This window comes from Carlito syrichta, unplaced genomic scaffold (genome assembly GCF_000164805.1).
Source record: "Carlito syrichta isolate Samal-C Ts95f unplaced genomic scaffold, Tarsius_syrichta-2.0.1 Scaffold308158, whole genome shotgun sequence".
Taxonomy (NCBI): domain Eukaryota; kingdom Metazoa; phylum Chordata; class Mammalia; order Primates; family Tarsiidae; genus Carlito; species Carlito syrichta.
Genome location: NW_007252254.1, coordinates 824278 through 841724, shown reverse-complemented (window position 1 = coordinate 841724; position 17447 = coordinate 824278). Strand labels below are relative to the sequence as shown.

The 17447-nt window shown below is 38.1% G+C and overlaps 1 protein-coding gene across 2 annotated transcripts in view; it reads left to right on the top strand.

The window, feature by feature from the left end:
- The window catches only part of GIGYF2 (GRB10 interacting GYF protein 2), a 148173-nt gene that overhangs the window by 108551 nt on the left and 22175 nt on the right, over positions 1–17447 (top strand). For both annotated transcript variants that reach the window (XR_002482370.1, XM_008065118.2), the window contains exons 21-22: positions 1922–2080; positions 7364–7600. Coding sequence is in view for 1 of the 2 variants with exons in the window: in XM_008065118.2 (XP_008063309.1) it covers positions 1922–2080; positions 7364–7600 (396 nt within the window). In the remaining variant the exon portion in view is untranslated. The remainder of the gene's footprint in view (positions 1–1921; positions 2081–7363; positions 7601–17447) is intronic.

Below are 17447 nucleotides of genomic sequence, written 5' to 3'. Positions count from 1 at the left end.
CTGCCCAGGCGGGTCTCGAACCCACGGGCTCAGGCAATCCACTCACCTCAACCTCCCAAAGGTGCGGGATTACGGGCTGAGCCACCGAGCCTGGCTTGTCCCCCTTTTCATAAACCTTGCTCCTTATTTAGTGAATAGTGTTTCAAAATAGGGAGAGAAAACTCTCTATGTATATATGACTACGTATGCTTTTAAAAGAGGTATGTATTGTTTGTATTAGTGTCTTATCACCTTTCTTCTCTTGACATTAATGGATTGTCATCTTTCCATATCAAATATACATCTACAAGTCTACATCATCATATTTGATGGCTGTTGAAATTTTATTTTATAGATAAATTATAATTTAGCCAATTCCCTATATTATTGGGCATGAGGATTCCCAGTTTTTTATAGTTATATGTGTTTGAATGAAAATTCTTTTAGCTATCTTTATAACCAGTGAGGCTTAACATTTTAAAATGTTTTTTGACCATCTGTATTTCTTTTTTTGGGAATTCACTGTTTATGTGCTTGACTTATTTTCCTACTGGGATTTTCTTTCTTTTTTTTTGTTTTATTTTATTTTATTTTTTGAAATTAGAGTATCACTCTTGCCCAGGCTAGAGTGCAGTTGCACGCTCACAGCCCCACAGCCTCAATTCGCCCCTCCCTCAGCTTGCCATCCTTCCACCTCAGCCTTCCAGTAGCTGGAAACCACAAGCATGTACCAGCATGCTCAGCTAATTTTTTTGTTTTTTGATTTGCTGTAGAGACAAGGTCTTATCAAGTTGCCCAGACTGGTCTTGAACTCCTTGGGTTCAGGCAGTCCTCTTGCCTCCATCTCCTAAAGTGCTGGGATTACAGGAGTGAGCCACCATGCCCGGCTCTGTTGGGGTTTTCATAGCCTCCAAGGTTAGCCTTTATCACACATTTCCTACTTGTTGGCCCCAAGAGGTGTTGCTCTGTGAAAAACAAAAAAGGTTCATGCTGAGATGAGATTAGAACCATTTGATATTTCTTAGATTCACACTGTACATCAGCATGTAAAGGCTCTAAGATATATTAGAGCAAAGAAATCTGTTTAATTCTGTGTTGCTCAGTGTTTCCTAAATGATTTTGACAATAGGACTTCTTTCTTTGTAGTACTTAATAATATCAGTGGAATTTTGTTCTTCAGAACATGTTCTGGGACACATGGCTTCATCCTGTACTTCTAACTGAGAGAAATTTTTTTCTCCTCACCAGGGATTTTTGATAACTGTGTTGATTTGACCTCTCTATGCCTTAAGTTTCCAGTTGACTAAAGGTATCAATGGAGAATCCAAAGCCTGAGTTCTAGTTGTAGCTCTTTCTAGGGTTAATCAGAAAATGATGTAGCTAGTGTAGAAACCAAGATAGATTTCACAGTGTATTACAATTTAACTATTAATATTTTAAATGCAATTTTCGGTTTACTTTTAATGTGTCCACTTCCCCAGCTCACATATGTACTTTTTACTCCAGATCCTAGTTGTATACTTTTTTTTTTTTTTTTGAGTTGGAGTCTCACTCTGTCGCCCAGACTGGAGTGCAACGGCCACTCCCGGCCACTGTGCCTCGACCTGCTGGGCTCCAGCGATCCTTCCGCCTCAGCCTTCCGAGTAGCCGGAATTACAGGCGCGCGCTACCACGTCCGGCTAATTTTTGATTTATTGTAGAGATGAGGTCTCGCCTGCCCAGGCGGGTCTCGAACCCGCGGGCTCAGGCAATCCACTCACCTCACCCTCCCAAAGGCGCGGGATTACAGGCTGAGCCACCGAGCCTGGCTGTATGCTTTTTATATTTACTGTTTAACAGTCTTAGCAGCACCTGATCTTTTACTTTTCAAATTATGACATAATTAAATTGATTGATAGGCCTGAGTCTCACTCACTTCACCCTAATTTCTGTTATTGTTTAGGAAGAGGCTCTGCGACGCCAGAGGGAGCAAGAAATTGCCTTAAGGCGACAGCGAGAAGAAGAAGAAAGACAGCAGCAAGAAGAAGCTCTTAGAAGACTAGAAGAAAGGAGAAGAGAGGAAGAAGAAAGGCGGAAGCAAGAAGAAATGTTGCGCAAGCAGGTGACCAGATGGTTTATTCTTTTATTGCTCCTTTAAAGCTAGGAATTAGTGATTTAGAAAAATAATAGGACACGAAGTTAACCTATCTACAACTTTTTCAGGTTGCTGAAAACTACCAAAAGAAACATAACTGACTCTTATTACTTCTGTGTAAATTTATTTAAATGAAAATATTTTCTAGAGGGAAAATAAAATTTATCTTATCTTTCTGGTTTTTGCTCAGCCATATGGTGAAAAATGTTGAAAGAGTGTGTGTATTTTAATCAAGTTTCCCACTTACACAAAAGTACAACACATTCCCATAAATTACCTAGCTTCAGTAATTACTAAGGTAGTGATATTTGTGTATGGTGTGAGATAAAGACCTGATTTCATTCTTCTGCATGTGGATTTCCAATTTTCTGAGCATCATTTATTGTCCTTTCTCCATTATGTATTTTTGGCATCTTTGTCAAAAATCTGTTCACCATAAATACATGGATTGATTTCTGAGATTTGTGTTCTCTTCAGTTTCTTGACAGTGTTCTTGGGAGCATCTATGTTTTTCATTTTTATATTTTATAAATATTTTATATTGTCTATTTTTTTCCTATAAGTTTTATGCTTTTAGCTCTTAATTTTAGATGTGGATGCTATATATTCATGTCCTTTGAATACATGTCCTTTGTTAGATAAATGTTTGCACATATTTTCCTCTAGGCTTTGGCTTGTCTGTTTTCTTTTTTCTTTTCTTTTTTTTTTAAATACCATACCCATTTATTATCTCAGGGATCTGTGGGTCAGAAGTCTTGATAGGCATGACTAGGTCCTCATTCAAGGCCTCCTAGGGCAAAAATCAAGGGGTCAGCTAGGATGGACTCTTACCTGGAGGCTCTGGGAAGTTTCCACCTCCAATTTCATCCAGGTTTTTGGTCTTATTCAGTTCCTTGTGGTTGTAGAAATGAGCTGTCTTCCAGGGGCTGGTCTTTGCTCCTTGAGGCTGCCTGTGGTTCTTCCTGTGTTTTCCACATAGCCCCTTCTAGCGAGGTAGAAAGAGTCCCCCTTATGCTTAGGATCTTTCTGACTTTACTTTTTGCTGAATCTCTCTGACTCCGTTTGAGAAAGTTCTCTGGTCTCGGGCATGGTGGCTCACACTTGTAATCCTAGCACTTTGGGAGGCTGAGGCAAGAGGATTGCCTGAGCCCAGGTGTTTGAGACCAGCCTGGGTTACTTGGTGTCTGTTTTCTTAATGGTATCTTTGATAAGCAGAGATTGTAAATTTTGATGAAGTCTTATTAAGGTTTTCTTTTATTATTAATTTTTCTATAAGAAATCTTTCTATAAGAAATCTTTGTCCACCTACACATTGTTAAAATATCTCCTGGTTTTTGTTTTTGTTTTTTTTGAGTTGAAGTCTCACTCTGTTGCCCAGGCTGGAGTGCAGTAGCACACTGACTTGCTGGGCTCAGGTGATCCTTCTGCTTCAGCCTTCTAGGTAGCTGGAACTACAGGCATGCACCACCACATCTGGCTAACTTTTTGATTTATCATAGATGAGAGCTCACCAAGTTGCCCAGGCTGGTCTCAAACCCGTGAGCTCAGGCAATCCTCTCACCTTGACCTCTCAAAGTGCTGGGATTATAGGCGTGAGCCACCATGCTGGCCTTCCTGTTTGGTTTTGTTTGTTTGCTTTGGTTTTAAGCTTTAAATTTTTTAGCTTTCCATGTAAGTTTGAATTTTGGTATGTGTATGATATGAGATATGGGTTGTTTGAGTACCAGTTTTTGTAAAGTCTTTTCTTTCTCTGTTGAATTTCTTTGGTGCCCTTGTCAAAATCAGTCATATATATAGTATGGTTCTTTTTCTGAACTCTTTTCTTCCATTCCATCAGTTTCCCTATCCTTAAATAAGTACACACTGGCTTGATTATTGTAGCTTTATAGTAAGTATTGAAGTCAGTTCATATGTCTTCCAACTTTGTTCTTTTGTTCAAGACTGCTGGACTATCTTAGATCTTTTGCCTTTCCATCACAATATAAAGCTATCTTCTTATTTTTTATTTTATTTTATTTTATATTTTAGTTGGAGTTTCACTGTCACCCAGGTTAGAGTACAGTGGCATGCTCATGGTCATTGCAGCCTTGACCTGCTGGACTCAGGTGATCCTTCCGCCTCAGCCTTCCAAGCAGCTGGAACCACAGGCATGTGCTACCACGCCCAGCCAATTTTTTGATTTATTCTAGAGACGAGGACTCACCATGTTGCCCAGGCTGGTCTTGAATCCCTAGACTTAGGCAATCCTCTCACCTCTGCCTCCCAAAGCGCTGGTATTACAGGCATGAGCCACTGCACCTGACTCTTAATTTCTATATAAATAAAAACCTGCAATTATAATTTAGATGGTGTTGAATCTATAATAGGAAGAATTGGTGTTTTTAAGATGTAGAACATACCAGTCAATGAACATGGTACATCTTTCCATTTATTTATGCTTTCCTTAATTTTTCTCAGTATCATTCTATTTTCATTGTCTTTTGTTAAATGTATTATTTTATTTTTTATACTGTTGTAAGTGGAATTTTAAAAACTTGTTTTCCAGTTCTTGTATAGTAATGCGGTTGATTTTTGTCTACTGATATTATATCCTGAGACCTTGTGAAATTTGCTTATTACTTCTAATAGTGTTTTTTGTTGATTCCTTAGGATTTTCTGTGGAATCTCATTGATGAATAGGAGCAGTTTTAATTCTTCCCTTTCTCATGAATAGAAGTGTTTAAAATAGATAATGGAAAGCCTTATTTTCATTTCATTTCATTTTTAGGGAGAAAATGTTCAGTGTTTTAATCATTTAATTTAATCATTAAATGTGTTGAAAGTTTTTTGTGGATACCCATTATCCAACTGAGGAAGTTTCTTCCTATTTCTATTGTTGAAAGATTTTTCATGAATAGATATTGAAGTTGTTAAGAGCTTTATCTGCATTTATGATGATTGTTTGGTTTTCTCATTCTGTTCATATGATGAATTATACTGACTGAGCTTTGATTGTTAAACTTTGTTCCTGGATTAATACATTACTTGATATGTTAACCTGATTTATTACTCTTGTTAAGGATGTTTGCATTGGTGTTCATGAGGGATGTTGGTCTATAATTTTCTTATAATATGTATCATGTTTTGATGTTAACTTTATATTGGCCTCTTAAGACAGGTTTGAAAGTGATACTTTTACTTACTTTTTTCTGAAAAAGTTTGTGTAAGATTGCTACTATTTCTTCATTGAACACAGGCATATCCTGTTTTATTGTGCTTTATTGTGTTTCACAGATATTTCATTATTTTACAAACTGTGGCAACCTCACATCAAGTAAATTTATTAGCTAATAGCATGTGCTCATTTTGTGTGTCTCTGTCACATTTTGGTAATTCTCACAATGTTTCAGATTTTATTATATCTGTTTTGGTGATCTATGATCAGTAATCTTTGTCACTATTATAATTGTTTTGGAGCACTATAACATATAAGGTGCATATAAGGCAGTGAAGTTAATCTGTATATATTATGTGTATTCTGACTACTCAACTGACCACCAGCCAGTGTCTCACTTTAAATCAAAAGCATTTTGAAATGATTAAATGAAAGTTTAGAGAGGAAGGCATGTTGAAAGCCAAGATAGGCTGAAAGCTTGGATTCCTGTGCCAGTTAGCCAAGTTGTGAATGCAAAGGAAAAGTTGTTGAAAGAAATCAAAAGTGCATAGCCTTTTAATTAATTTAATTTAATTTAATTTAAATTAAAAATCACAGCCCAACACGACCAGCCCAGACAACATCATTCTTTGGTTTATTCATTTAATAGTTAACATGTTTAGTTAATGTGCTATATGCTAGTTACTGTGCTTGTTTCCTGTTGTAGTATAAGACTTTTAAGGAAATTGTTCTGTTCTCAAGAAGCTCACAATCTATGTGCGTGATGAATATATAAGAAATAAGTGTTACCTTTGGGATACTTTCATCTCTAAAATCAAAATAACCACCTAAACATGGCTATAAACAATAGTTAACATTGTTGCCTCACACATCAAGGAGGTCTAGATCAGGCTGTTATATACTTGCTTCACTGACTCAGTGATACTATTAAGTAGTCAGGGCCTTTGCATACTTCTATTCTGCCATTTCTTGGTCTATTGAATTTTGACTTCAGATTATGGTTAGGAGTTTTGGACAGCACACTTCTGTACAACTTGTATTCATATAAGAAGTGGCACTTCTTTCATACATTTTTCCTTTTGTTCAGGAAAAATATCTTTCCTAGAAGTCTAGCAGACATCCCTTAGCCTTACTTCGGTCCATGGCCACCCCCCAGTTACACTGGAAGCTTAAAAGCAAAATCTGGCATTTTAAACCTCTGATGTAGCAGAAGGCTTTGCCTGCCAGTAGAAATCCTGAAAGGAGTAGCTGTTGGATAGGTAGAAACAGTAGTTACCACAGGTGGATTAGAAGCCAATAGAGAGATAATAACAGGATATATTAATAGTTGGGCATAATCAAAAGGCAGAGGTTAAGTCTACCTCTTAAAGGCTAGGGATGTCATCTTAGAGTAGCTGATATCTGACTATTTTGGGAATGAATTTGTGATCTGAATAAGACAGAACCCAGCAGACAGACTCTGCAAAGGTGACAGGAATTTTTTTTTTTTTAACAGTGAAACAAAAGTTATAGAGGGCACAATGGAATTGTTTTGGGGAAGGAAGCAGAAGGAAAATGAGCCCAGGTGAGGGAAAAGGTAGTTGACCATGTTGGATTGGTTAAGGAGAGATGTTCTGAAGGACCTGTGGACTACAAGAAGCAAGCAGCAGGGACGGAATTAAGTGGTCTTGTAAAGTTGCTTTGGTTCCAGAGCTGGTGATGCTTTCATGGTAATCAATAACTTTGATAAAGACTCGGTAACTTTTAGCACCCTGAAAAACTTGCTCAGCCTCAAATGTTGGAGCGGTGTTTCCAGGAGACTTTCTGGTAGTTGGTGGTTAGCTGATTCTAGAGCAAGGGCTTTCACCACAGATGTTTGAAGTGACAGTTCTTTAATTAATTGAAACTCTCTCCTGTAAGTATACCAGACCTTTATGCCTACTATAATATAGTAAAAGAAAACTTACTCTTTTACCTCATGCCATCTTAAGCAGAGTTTCTGCTTTCTGTGTCGTTTCTTTAGCCATTTGGCAGAAGCCTTCAAAAGTGACTCAGATTATTTTCCCCCCACAATTAATAAAATATTTCTCTTTTCTTTAATTTTTCCTTCTGGAAAGGAAGAGGAGGCTGCAAAATGGGCCCGGGAAGAAGAAGAAGCCCAGCGGCGATTAGAAGAGAACCGACTGAGAATGGAAGAGGAGGCAGCCAGACTCCGACATGAGGAGGAAGAACGGAAGAGGAAGGAACTGGAGCTCCAGCGGCAGAAGGAGTTAATGCGCCAGAGGCAGCAGCAGCAAGAGGCTCTCCGGAGGTTGCAGCAGCAGCAGCAGCAGCAGCAGCTGGCACAGATGAAGGTAAAGCCCTAGACACCAACCATAGGAGCTACTTGCTAACATTTTCCAGTTAGGTAGGTGCTGGCTGTACCAGTAGCAGTAAAACTTTACTTTCTTTATCATTAAGTCTTCCTTAATGGGGTTTTTTTTTATTATTATCAACAAAATATGTTCATACTTTGTGAATAGTCACTTAAATAGAAGGGGAGTAAACTGATGAGGATAGGATAGGAACAATGATGCAGGCAAAACAAGTAAATCTGTTTGGTTAGTGCATTTAACGTGGACTCAATAAACATTAGGCTGCCTATTTCATACCAGCATCAACACTGCTGAGACAAAGATAAATGAGACAAGGCAGTTTCCTTCAGCGAGCTCACAGACTTAGAATTAGGCATATAAACATTTGGATGTGTAAATGGGAACTAGAATATTGAGCTTGAAACACAGTTGGTCTTGGGGGTTTATTGAAACTCACATTAAGAGGTGATGCATGTAAAGTGTTTTAGGAGGATTCAAAGCATTATTGAAATATGGAAAAAGTGAAGACTGAGAGCCCAGCAAAGAGGGTATGATGGTGGTGAAAATGAATAGGAAGGGCCAGCAGGAAAGAACTGGCTTGATAGCAATCAGCAAAATGTTTGGATATTCCTCCACTCCAAATCTCATGTTGAAATGTGATCCCCAGTGTTGGAGGCAGGGCCTAGTGAGAGATGTTTGGGTCATGAGGTTGGCTCCTTCATGAATGGCTTGCCTTCCTCCCCCAGTGAGTGAGTTCTCCTTCTGTTAGTTCACTCTATTAGTTCAAAAAAGTCTGACACCACCTCCTCCCCTCTCTTGTGCTATGTAACACAGACCTGCTCTCTCTTTACCTTCTGTCCTCATTGTCAGCTTCCTGAAGCTCTCACCAAAAGCAAAAGGTAGCACTCTGCTTCTTGAGCAGTTTGTAGAGCCATAAACCAAAATAAACCTCTTTTCTTTATAAATTATTCGGTCTTAGGTAGTCCTTTATAGCACTGCAAAACAGACTAATACAGTAGCTGTCTGGAGCTGAGGGACTAAGGCAGAAGCTGGGGTGGCTACTAGAGCATAAACTTCAGTGACTGGGAAAATCACTGCTGATGAAATTGTAGTACTTGGCAAGGGAGGAGTGAATATATAGCACGTTCTGCATAACTTCATGCCAGGTCTGCAGTTAAAGAAGTTAGAGCCTGGCCCAGTGGCTCACTCCTGTAATCCTAGTATTTTGGGAGGCTAAGGCACGAGGATTACTTGAGCCTAGGAGTTTGAGACCAGCCCAGGCAACATAATGAGACCTCATCTCTACCAAAAAATGTTTAAAAAATTAGCTGGGCATGGTGGCATACTCCTGTAGTTCCAGCTACTTGGGAGGCTGAGGTGAAAGGATCGCTTGAGCCCAGGAGATTGAGGCTGCAGTGAGCTGTGAGCTTGCCACTGCAGTAAGACCCTGATTCAAAAAAAAAAAAAAGGAATTAGATTATGATTATTGTCACCTGGGAACTTGTTAGACATGCAGTTTCTTGGGTCCCACCCCAGACCTAATGAATCAGAGTCTTTGTGGGAAGAGCCCAGTAGTCTTGTGTTTGAATAAGCTCTCCAGGGGATTCTGATGCGCGCTAAAATGTGAGAACTATTGTTCATCTGGGAAGTTTTGAAAGGCTTCCTGAAAAAAGAAAACTTCCAAACTCAGCCTTTAGAGATGGGAAATTTTTTAAAAAGTTAAATATCAGTTTGGGGAAGAAGGAGGAGGAAGGTTATAAGTGAGGCAACTTGGGATGAACAGAGGTGTGAAGCTAAGAAACACTGGTATGTTTGGGGAGATTTAAAAAGCAGGTTACTGTTGCTAGAATTAAAAAATTAAAGTCTCATTGAAGAATTAGGACTAAGGTGTGCAAAACAAGAGTGAGCCTCTGAAGTGTTTTTTTGTTTTTGTTTTTTTGAGTCTGTGTCTTTCTCTGTCGCCCAGACTGAGTTGAAGTGGCATAATCGCAGCATCTATATCCCAGATTTAGGTGATCCTTCTGCCTTAGCCTCCCAAGTAACTGGGACTCCCAAGTACAGGCACCATGCTTGGCTAATTTAAAAAAAATTTTTTTTGTGGAGAATATGCTGCCTAAGCTGGTCTTTTTTTTTTTTTTTGAGTTGGAGTCTCACTCTGTCGCCCAGGCTGGAGTGCAGTGACACACTCACGGCCACCCCAGTGTTGACCTGCTGGGCTCTAGTGATCCTTCCTCCTCAGCCTTCCAAATAGCTGGAACTATAGGCGCACACTACCACGCCCGGCTAATTTTTGATTTATTGTTGAGACAAGGTCTTACCAAGTTGCCTGGGCTGGTCTACTCGCCTCAGCCTCCCAAAGTGCTGGGATTACAGGCTGAGCCACCAAGCCAGGCCTAGGCTGGTCTTGAACTCCTGGACTCAAGCAGTTGTCTCCCCTTGGCCTCCCAAAGTGCTGGGTTCACATATGTGAACCCTGGCCAACCAGCTAATTTTTAAAATTTTTGTAGGGATGAGGTCTTGCTGTGTTGCCCAGGCTGGTCTTGAAATGAACTCCTGGGCTCAAACAGTCTTCCCACCTCAGCCTCCCAAACGTGCTGGGATTATAGGCATGAGCCAATGTGCTTGGCTGAAGTGGTTTTAACTAAGTAATAGCAGTGTCAGATTTACAGGAAAGTTAAGTGAAAGATGGATTGGAATGGAACAAAACTGGAGGTTAACAGGTCAGTTGAGAGGGCCAGTAGAGTCACCCAGGCAAGGGAGGGGAAGGCTTGATCTAGGCCTAGTGGTGATTGGGGTTGGAAAGATGGAGTCTGAGATACCACCAAGTATTGAGTGCTTGCTTTGTTTTGGGCACTGTACTGATAATTTCCATATGTGATATCATTTAATCTTCACAGAGCTTTTAAACAAAGCTTCAGTATATTTTAACAAAGTAGAGAAATGCTAAGAAGCCGAGTCACTCGTTATCTTAGCCATTTTCTGCTGCTATAACAGAATGCCCGAGACTGGGTAAACAATATAAATTTATTTGGCTCATGGTTCTGAAGACTAGGAGGTCCAAGAGCATGGCAGCAGCATCTAGTGAGGGCCTTTGTGCTGCCTTATCCCATGGTAGAAGGAGGAAGGACAAGAGAGCTCATGAGACAGAGATGATGAAAGCCACCCTTGATCCTTTTATCAGGAACCCACTCTGAATAACTAACCCACTCCTGGAGTAACAGTATTAATCCATTTATGAAGGCAGAGCCCTCATGACCTAATTATCTCTTAAGTCCCACCTCTTAAGACTATCACAATGACAGTTAAACTTCATCATGAGTTTTAGAGGGGGCAAATCATAGCACTTGTTTTGGGTCCAGTGAAGGGTTGGTAGCAGAGCCACGTGATAAAGCCCAGGTGTCTTTGGTCCCAGAGTCTTGAAAAGCCTATCAAAAGACCTTCTTAGGAGACCCTATCACAGGATGTGGTGACTGATCAGAATATGGGGCTAAGAGAGAATACAAAGCTGTGGGTAATTTCCAGATCTCTGCCTTGTTTAGCTTATGTCTTTTGTGTCTGGTTTTTGCCTCTTATTCTCCAATAAATTCTGTAGAGATATTTTATAGCTAAACATTCTGATTACAATAAAGAGCTCAAGATGGTTATAAGAAATTGCTAAAGGATCTCTTGAGAATACACACACAGTTTTAAAAAACAACTTTTTTGAGATATAATTCATACCACACAATTCAACCAGCTACAGTGTATAAGAGCTTTTCGTGTATTTACAGACATGTGCGAATATCAACCCAGTCAATTTTAGAACATTTTATCTGTCTCCCAACCCTGTCTCTTGGCTGTCACACCCTACCCCAATCTTTCCAGCCCTAAGTGGTTATTCACTTAGCATAATGTTTTCAAGATTCACCATATAGCATATATCAGTGCTCCATTTCTTTTTGTGGCTGAATCATTTCATCACATGGATATGCAAAATTTTACATACTTATTCATCAGTTTGGACACCTGTTGGCTAGTATGAATAATGCTATTGTAAGTATTTGTGTACCAACTTTTATGTAGCTGTGTTTTCGTTTTTCTTAGGTATGTACCTAGGAGTGAAATTGGTCTAGTAACTCTCTTTAATGGTTTGAGGAACTGTAAGACTGTTTCCTAAAGTGGCAGCTGTGCAATTTTATATTCCCACCAGCAGTTTAGATTTTTCCACATCCTTACCAACTTTTAAATATATGACTTTTTTATTATAGCCATCCTGGTGGTTGTAAATTTGTATGTTGTTGTGATTTTGGTTTGCATTTCCCTGGAGATTAATGATGTTGAGCATCTTTTCACCTTTATGGGTGATAGGTATGTCTTCTTTGGAGAAATGTCTAAATTCTTTGCCCTTTTAAAAAAAACTAGTGGGTTAGTATTTTTTTTTTAATTATCGTTGTAAGAGTTCTTTAGATATTCTGATTCCTTATCAGATAAATGGTTTTCAAATATTTTCTCTCATTCTGCGTTATGTTTACTTTCTTGATAGTGTCCAGTTTGTCTATTTTTTCTTTTGGTGTCATATTTAAGAATCCGTTGCCAAATCTGAGGTCATAAAGACTTAGCCCTATGGTTTCTATGACTTTTTAACTTTTAGCTGTTACTTAGGTCTTTGATGCGTTTTGAGTTAATTTTTATAAATGGTATGAGGTTAAGATTCTGACTTAATTCTTTTGCAAGTGGATATTTAGTCGTCCTAGTACAATCTGTTGGAAAGATAATTCTTTCTTCATTTCCTTGGCATCCTTGTTGAAAATCAGTAGACCGTAGACATATGCATTTATTTCTGGACTGTGCATTCTATTCAGTCGATTTATATGTTTATCATTATGCTAGTAACATACCAACTTGTTTATTATTGCTTTGTACCAAGTTCTGAAATCAGGATACACGAGTCCTTTGTTTTTCTGTGTTCTGTGATCTTTTTCAATTCCATATGAATTTTAGAGTAAGTGTGTCATGTTCTGCAAAGAAGCCACCTGGGATTCTGATAAGAATTGGATTGACTCTAGGTCAATTTGGGGAGTGTTGCCTTCTTAGCCATATTAAGTCTTCTTGATGACCTTGGCTGGGTTTTCATTTGTTTAGATCTTAATTGAATTTCTTTTAGCATTTTTTAGCTTTTGTATTTCTCTTGTCAAATTTATTCCTAAGTATTTTGTTGTTTCTGATGCCATTGTAAATGAAGTGGAAGATTAGGTTATTCATTTGAGATCTATCTTTCTCAATATAGATGTTTTTCAGTTAGAATTTTCCCTGTAAGCATTGCTTTTGCTACCTTCCATGAGTTTTTATTTCTTCTTTGACCCATTGGTTATTTAGGAATGTTTTGTTTAGTTTCTGCTTATTTCTGTATTTCCAAAATATATTTGCTTTTGACTGAATTTCATTCCATTATGATCAGAAAACTTAGTTTTTTTTATTTCTGTCCTTTTGAATTATTTGTTGAAGTTGGTTTTATAGTCTAGCATAAAGTTTTATTTCTTCTCACATAAAAATTTTACCTTATTCAGGTATATCTTGGAGAGTATTTCATATACACTTGAGAAGAATGTATATTTTACTGTGGTTAGATGGATTTTTCTGTAGATTTCTGTAAGGTCTAGTTGGTTTATAGTGTTGTTTGAGTCTTCTGTTTCCTTGTTAATCTTCAAACTAATTGTTTTATCCATTATTGGAAGTGGGCACAATGGCTCAAACCTGTAATCCCAGCACTTTGAGTGAGAGGCCAAGGTAGGAGGATTGCTTGAGTTCAGAAGTTTGAGACCAGCCTGGACAACGTTGCAAGACTTTGTCTCTACCAAAAAAAAAAAAATGGCTGAGCATGGTGGCGCGTGCCTGTAGTTCCAGTTAACTCAGGAGGCTGAGTTGGAATGATCACCAGAGTCCAAGAGATCAAGGCTGCGGTGAGCTGTGATCGTGCCACTGTACTTCAGCCTGGGCAACAGAGTGAGACACTGACTCAAAAATAAGTAAACAAATATTTAAAAAAAAGAAAGTGGATTGGGGTCTCCAACTGTGCTGAAGTATCTGAATTTTTTTCCCTTTTTTTCATGGATACTTATAGTAATATATATATGTATATGTGTTTATATAATATATGTGTCCTTTCACTTCTGCCCGTCCTTGCTTCATGCACTTTGGTACTTTCTTGTTAGGTCTGTATATAATTGTTATGCATCCTAATTGATTGACCCTTTTGTCATCATAAATATCTCTCTGTATCTTAAGTGACTTTCTTTGTTTTAAAGTCTGTTTTGTATGATAATAGTATAGCAGCAACTTCAGCTTTCCTGTGGTTGCTATTTGATATGTCTTTTTCCATCATTTTACTTTCAGTCTATGTGTAACTTTGACTATAAAGTGTGTTTCTCGTAGACATATAGGATTGTTTAGTCCAGTTTGACAGTCTCTACATTTTTTATTGAATTCTTTAATTTATTCACTTTTTTTCTTTTTCTTTTCTTTTCTTTTCTTTTCTTTCTTTCTTTTTTTTTTGAGTCGAAGTCTCACTCTGTCTCCCAGGCTAGAGTGCAGTGGCATGCTCACAGCCATTGAGCTGAAACCTGCTAGCCTGAGCGATCCTTCCACCTCAGCCTTTCAAGTAACTGGAACCACAGGCATGCACCACCACGCTTGACTAATGTTTTGTTATTTATTGTAAAGATGAGGTCACAACATGTTGCTCAGGCTGGTCTTGAACCCCTGAGCTCAGACAGTCCTCTCGCCTCTGCCTCCCAAAGTGCTGGGTTTGAGCCACCGTGCCCGGCCTTAATTTATTTAATGATATTATTTTTATTTTATTTTTGAGTTGGGATCTTTATTGACCAGGCTGAAATGCAGTAGCAAAATCACAACTCACCACAGTCTCAACTTTCTGGGCTCAGGCAGTCCTTTTGCCTCAGCCTTCTGAGTTGCTGGGGCTACAGGTGTGTGCCACCACACCCAACAGATTTTCTGGGTTTTTTTTGCTATGTTGCCTAGGTTGATCTTGGACTCCTGGACTCAGGTGATCTTCTCTAGCCTCCCAAATTGCTGAGATTACAGGTGTGAGTCCCCACACCCAACCTGTTTAATGATATTGCTGATATAGTTGGATTTATGTCTTCCGTTTTGTTTTGTTTTCTGTTTCATGTCTGTTTTTTTTTTTTGTTGTTATTCCTTTATTCTTCCTTTACTGCTTTTAAAAATTTGTTTGCTTTTTTACAGTAAGTAAATACTTTCTAATGTAGCATTTTAGTTGTTTTTATTTTTTATTTTTTTGGTATGGGGTTCACATGCATGTTCACTGCATAGACATAGTGTGTAGAGGTGGGGATTGGGTCTCAGATGTCCCATTCCACAGTTAGTGAACATTGTGCACCGTAGGTAGTTCCTGAACCCGAAACCACTCTTCCTCCTCTCCTTTTCTTGGTGTCTTCAGTGTCTGTTATTTCCATCTTTGTGACTGTTTAGCTCCCACATATGAATGAAAACATGAGGTATTTGCTTTTCTGTTTCTGAGTCAGTTTACTTAGGATGATCTCTAACTCCATCCATGTTTCTGCAAAGGACACGGTTTCATTCTTTTTATGGCTGCTTAATTATTTACATTATTTTCTTCACTATGTTTTTGTTGTTATTTAATTAGTGGTTCCTCAGGGTTTACCAAATATATTTTACTAGAATCAACTTCATAGTTTTTCTAACTGAATTCCAGTGTTACATAGAAATGCTATATACTTTATAACTTTCCTTCCTTCCCCCTTTTTGTGGTGTTATTGTTATATATATCACATCTATACATGTTACAAATTCAGTGACAAAATGTTATAATTGGCCTTGCACAGTGGTCTCTCAGGCCTGTAATGCCAGTGCTTTGGGAGGCCAAGGTAGGAGGAGGCCAAAGGTTTGAAACCAGCCTGGGCAACATAGGAAACCTTGTCTGTACCAAAAAAAAAAAAAATAATAATTAGTGGGGCATGGTGGCACACATCTACAGACCAAGCTACTCAGGAAGCTGAGGTTGCAGGATCACTTGAGCCCAGGAGTTCCAGGTTGCTGTGAGCTATGATTACACCAGACTGGATGACACTCCAGGCTGGATGACAAAGCAAGAACCTGTCTCTGAAAAAAAAAAATTTAAAAGATGGTATAATTATTGCCTTATTTAATTCTCTCTTTAAAAAGCTGAGGAAAGGAAGAGCAAATATTTATGTATAATTTTGTTATATAGCCTCGTCTTTTATTTCTGCTTCTCCTCATTTCTTCCTGTGGATTCAAGTTACCATCTGGAATCACTTAGTTCAGTATAGCTTTGTTTTCACCTGCTTTTTTTGTGCTGTTACTGACAAATATGTTAGATTTCTATATACTTTAGACTCAACAATACGTTACATACACATTGTTTTATTTTATTTTTTATGTTTGCCTATTTATTTTGTATTTTGTTTTATTTTTTATTTTAAAGATGGGTACAGTTCAGGAACAAATTGTTTTATATACTTTTTAAATTAGTTAAGAGAAGAAATGTGCATGTGTACTATGTTTTGTAGTTACATAATTTCTTTTACTGATATTCTTTGTTTTTTTATGTGGATTCATATTTCTGGGGTTATTTTTTTTCAGCCTACATACTTCCTTTAATATTTTTTGTAAGATGGGTTTGTTAGCAAAAATTCTCTGAATTTATCTGAGAATGTCATTTCACCTTCATTTTTGGACGTTAGCTTTAATGAGTATAGTATTTTTGGCTGATATCTGGCTTTTGTTTTGTTTTTTTCTTTGAGGACTTTGACTATCTTATCCATTGCATTTTGGTCCCCATTGTTTCTCATGAGAACTCAGCTATTGATTTTATTGGAATTCCTTTTTAAGTGAAGTATTATGTCTTGTCTTGCTGCTTTCAGGATTTTCTCCTTGTCTTTGACTTGTAGCATTTTTACTATAATATGTCTCTTTGTATTTAATCTACCTGAAGTTAATGAAGTTTCCTGTATGGGTAATGTTTTTTTTCATGAACTTGAGAAGTTTTCAGTCATTATTTCTTCAAATATATTCTCTATTCCTTTCTCTACCTCCTCTCTTTCTGGCACTTCAGTTATGCTTATGTTGATGTACTTAATGGGTACTTCTCATTTCTCTAAGACTCTCTTCAGTTTTCTTCTTTTTTTACACCCCTCTCTGTTCTTTGTTGATCTCTCTTAAAGTTTACTATTTCTTTTGCCTTGTCAGATAAACTGTAGTTTACCTTTAGTGAGTTTTTCATTTTAATTATTGTACTTTTGAACTGCAGAATTTTTTTTTGGCTCTTAAGTAACTTCTGTGAACTCTTTACTGATATTCTTTTTATTAATGTGACATTGTCATCATGCCTTTCTTTTCTTTTCTTTTCTTTTCTTTCTTTCTTTCTTTCTTTTTTTTTTTGAGTTGGAGTCTCACTCTATCGCCCAGGCTGCAGTGCAGTGACATGCTCACGGCCACCCCAGTGTTGACCTGCTGGGCTTAGGCAATCCTTTCACGTAGCTGGAACTATAGGTGCCCACTAATTTTTTGATTTATCATAGACATGAGGTCCCCAAGTTTCCCAGGCTGTTCTCGAACCCGTGGGCTCAGGCATTCCTCTCACCTCGGCCTCCCAAAGTGCTGGGATTACAGGCTTGAGCCATTGTGTCCGGCCGCCTTTCTTTACTACATTACTCATGGATTCCTTTAGTTTTCTGAACAAATGGGGGGGGGGGACGACCCCCCAAAACTCAGAATTTATTTATACAGAATTGTGTATTTATTTTTACATGTTTAAACTTCAGTCACCTTCAAAGTCCTGTCTGTTGGA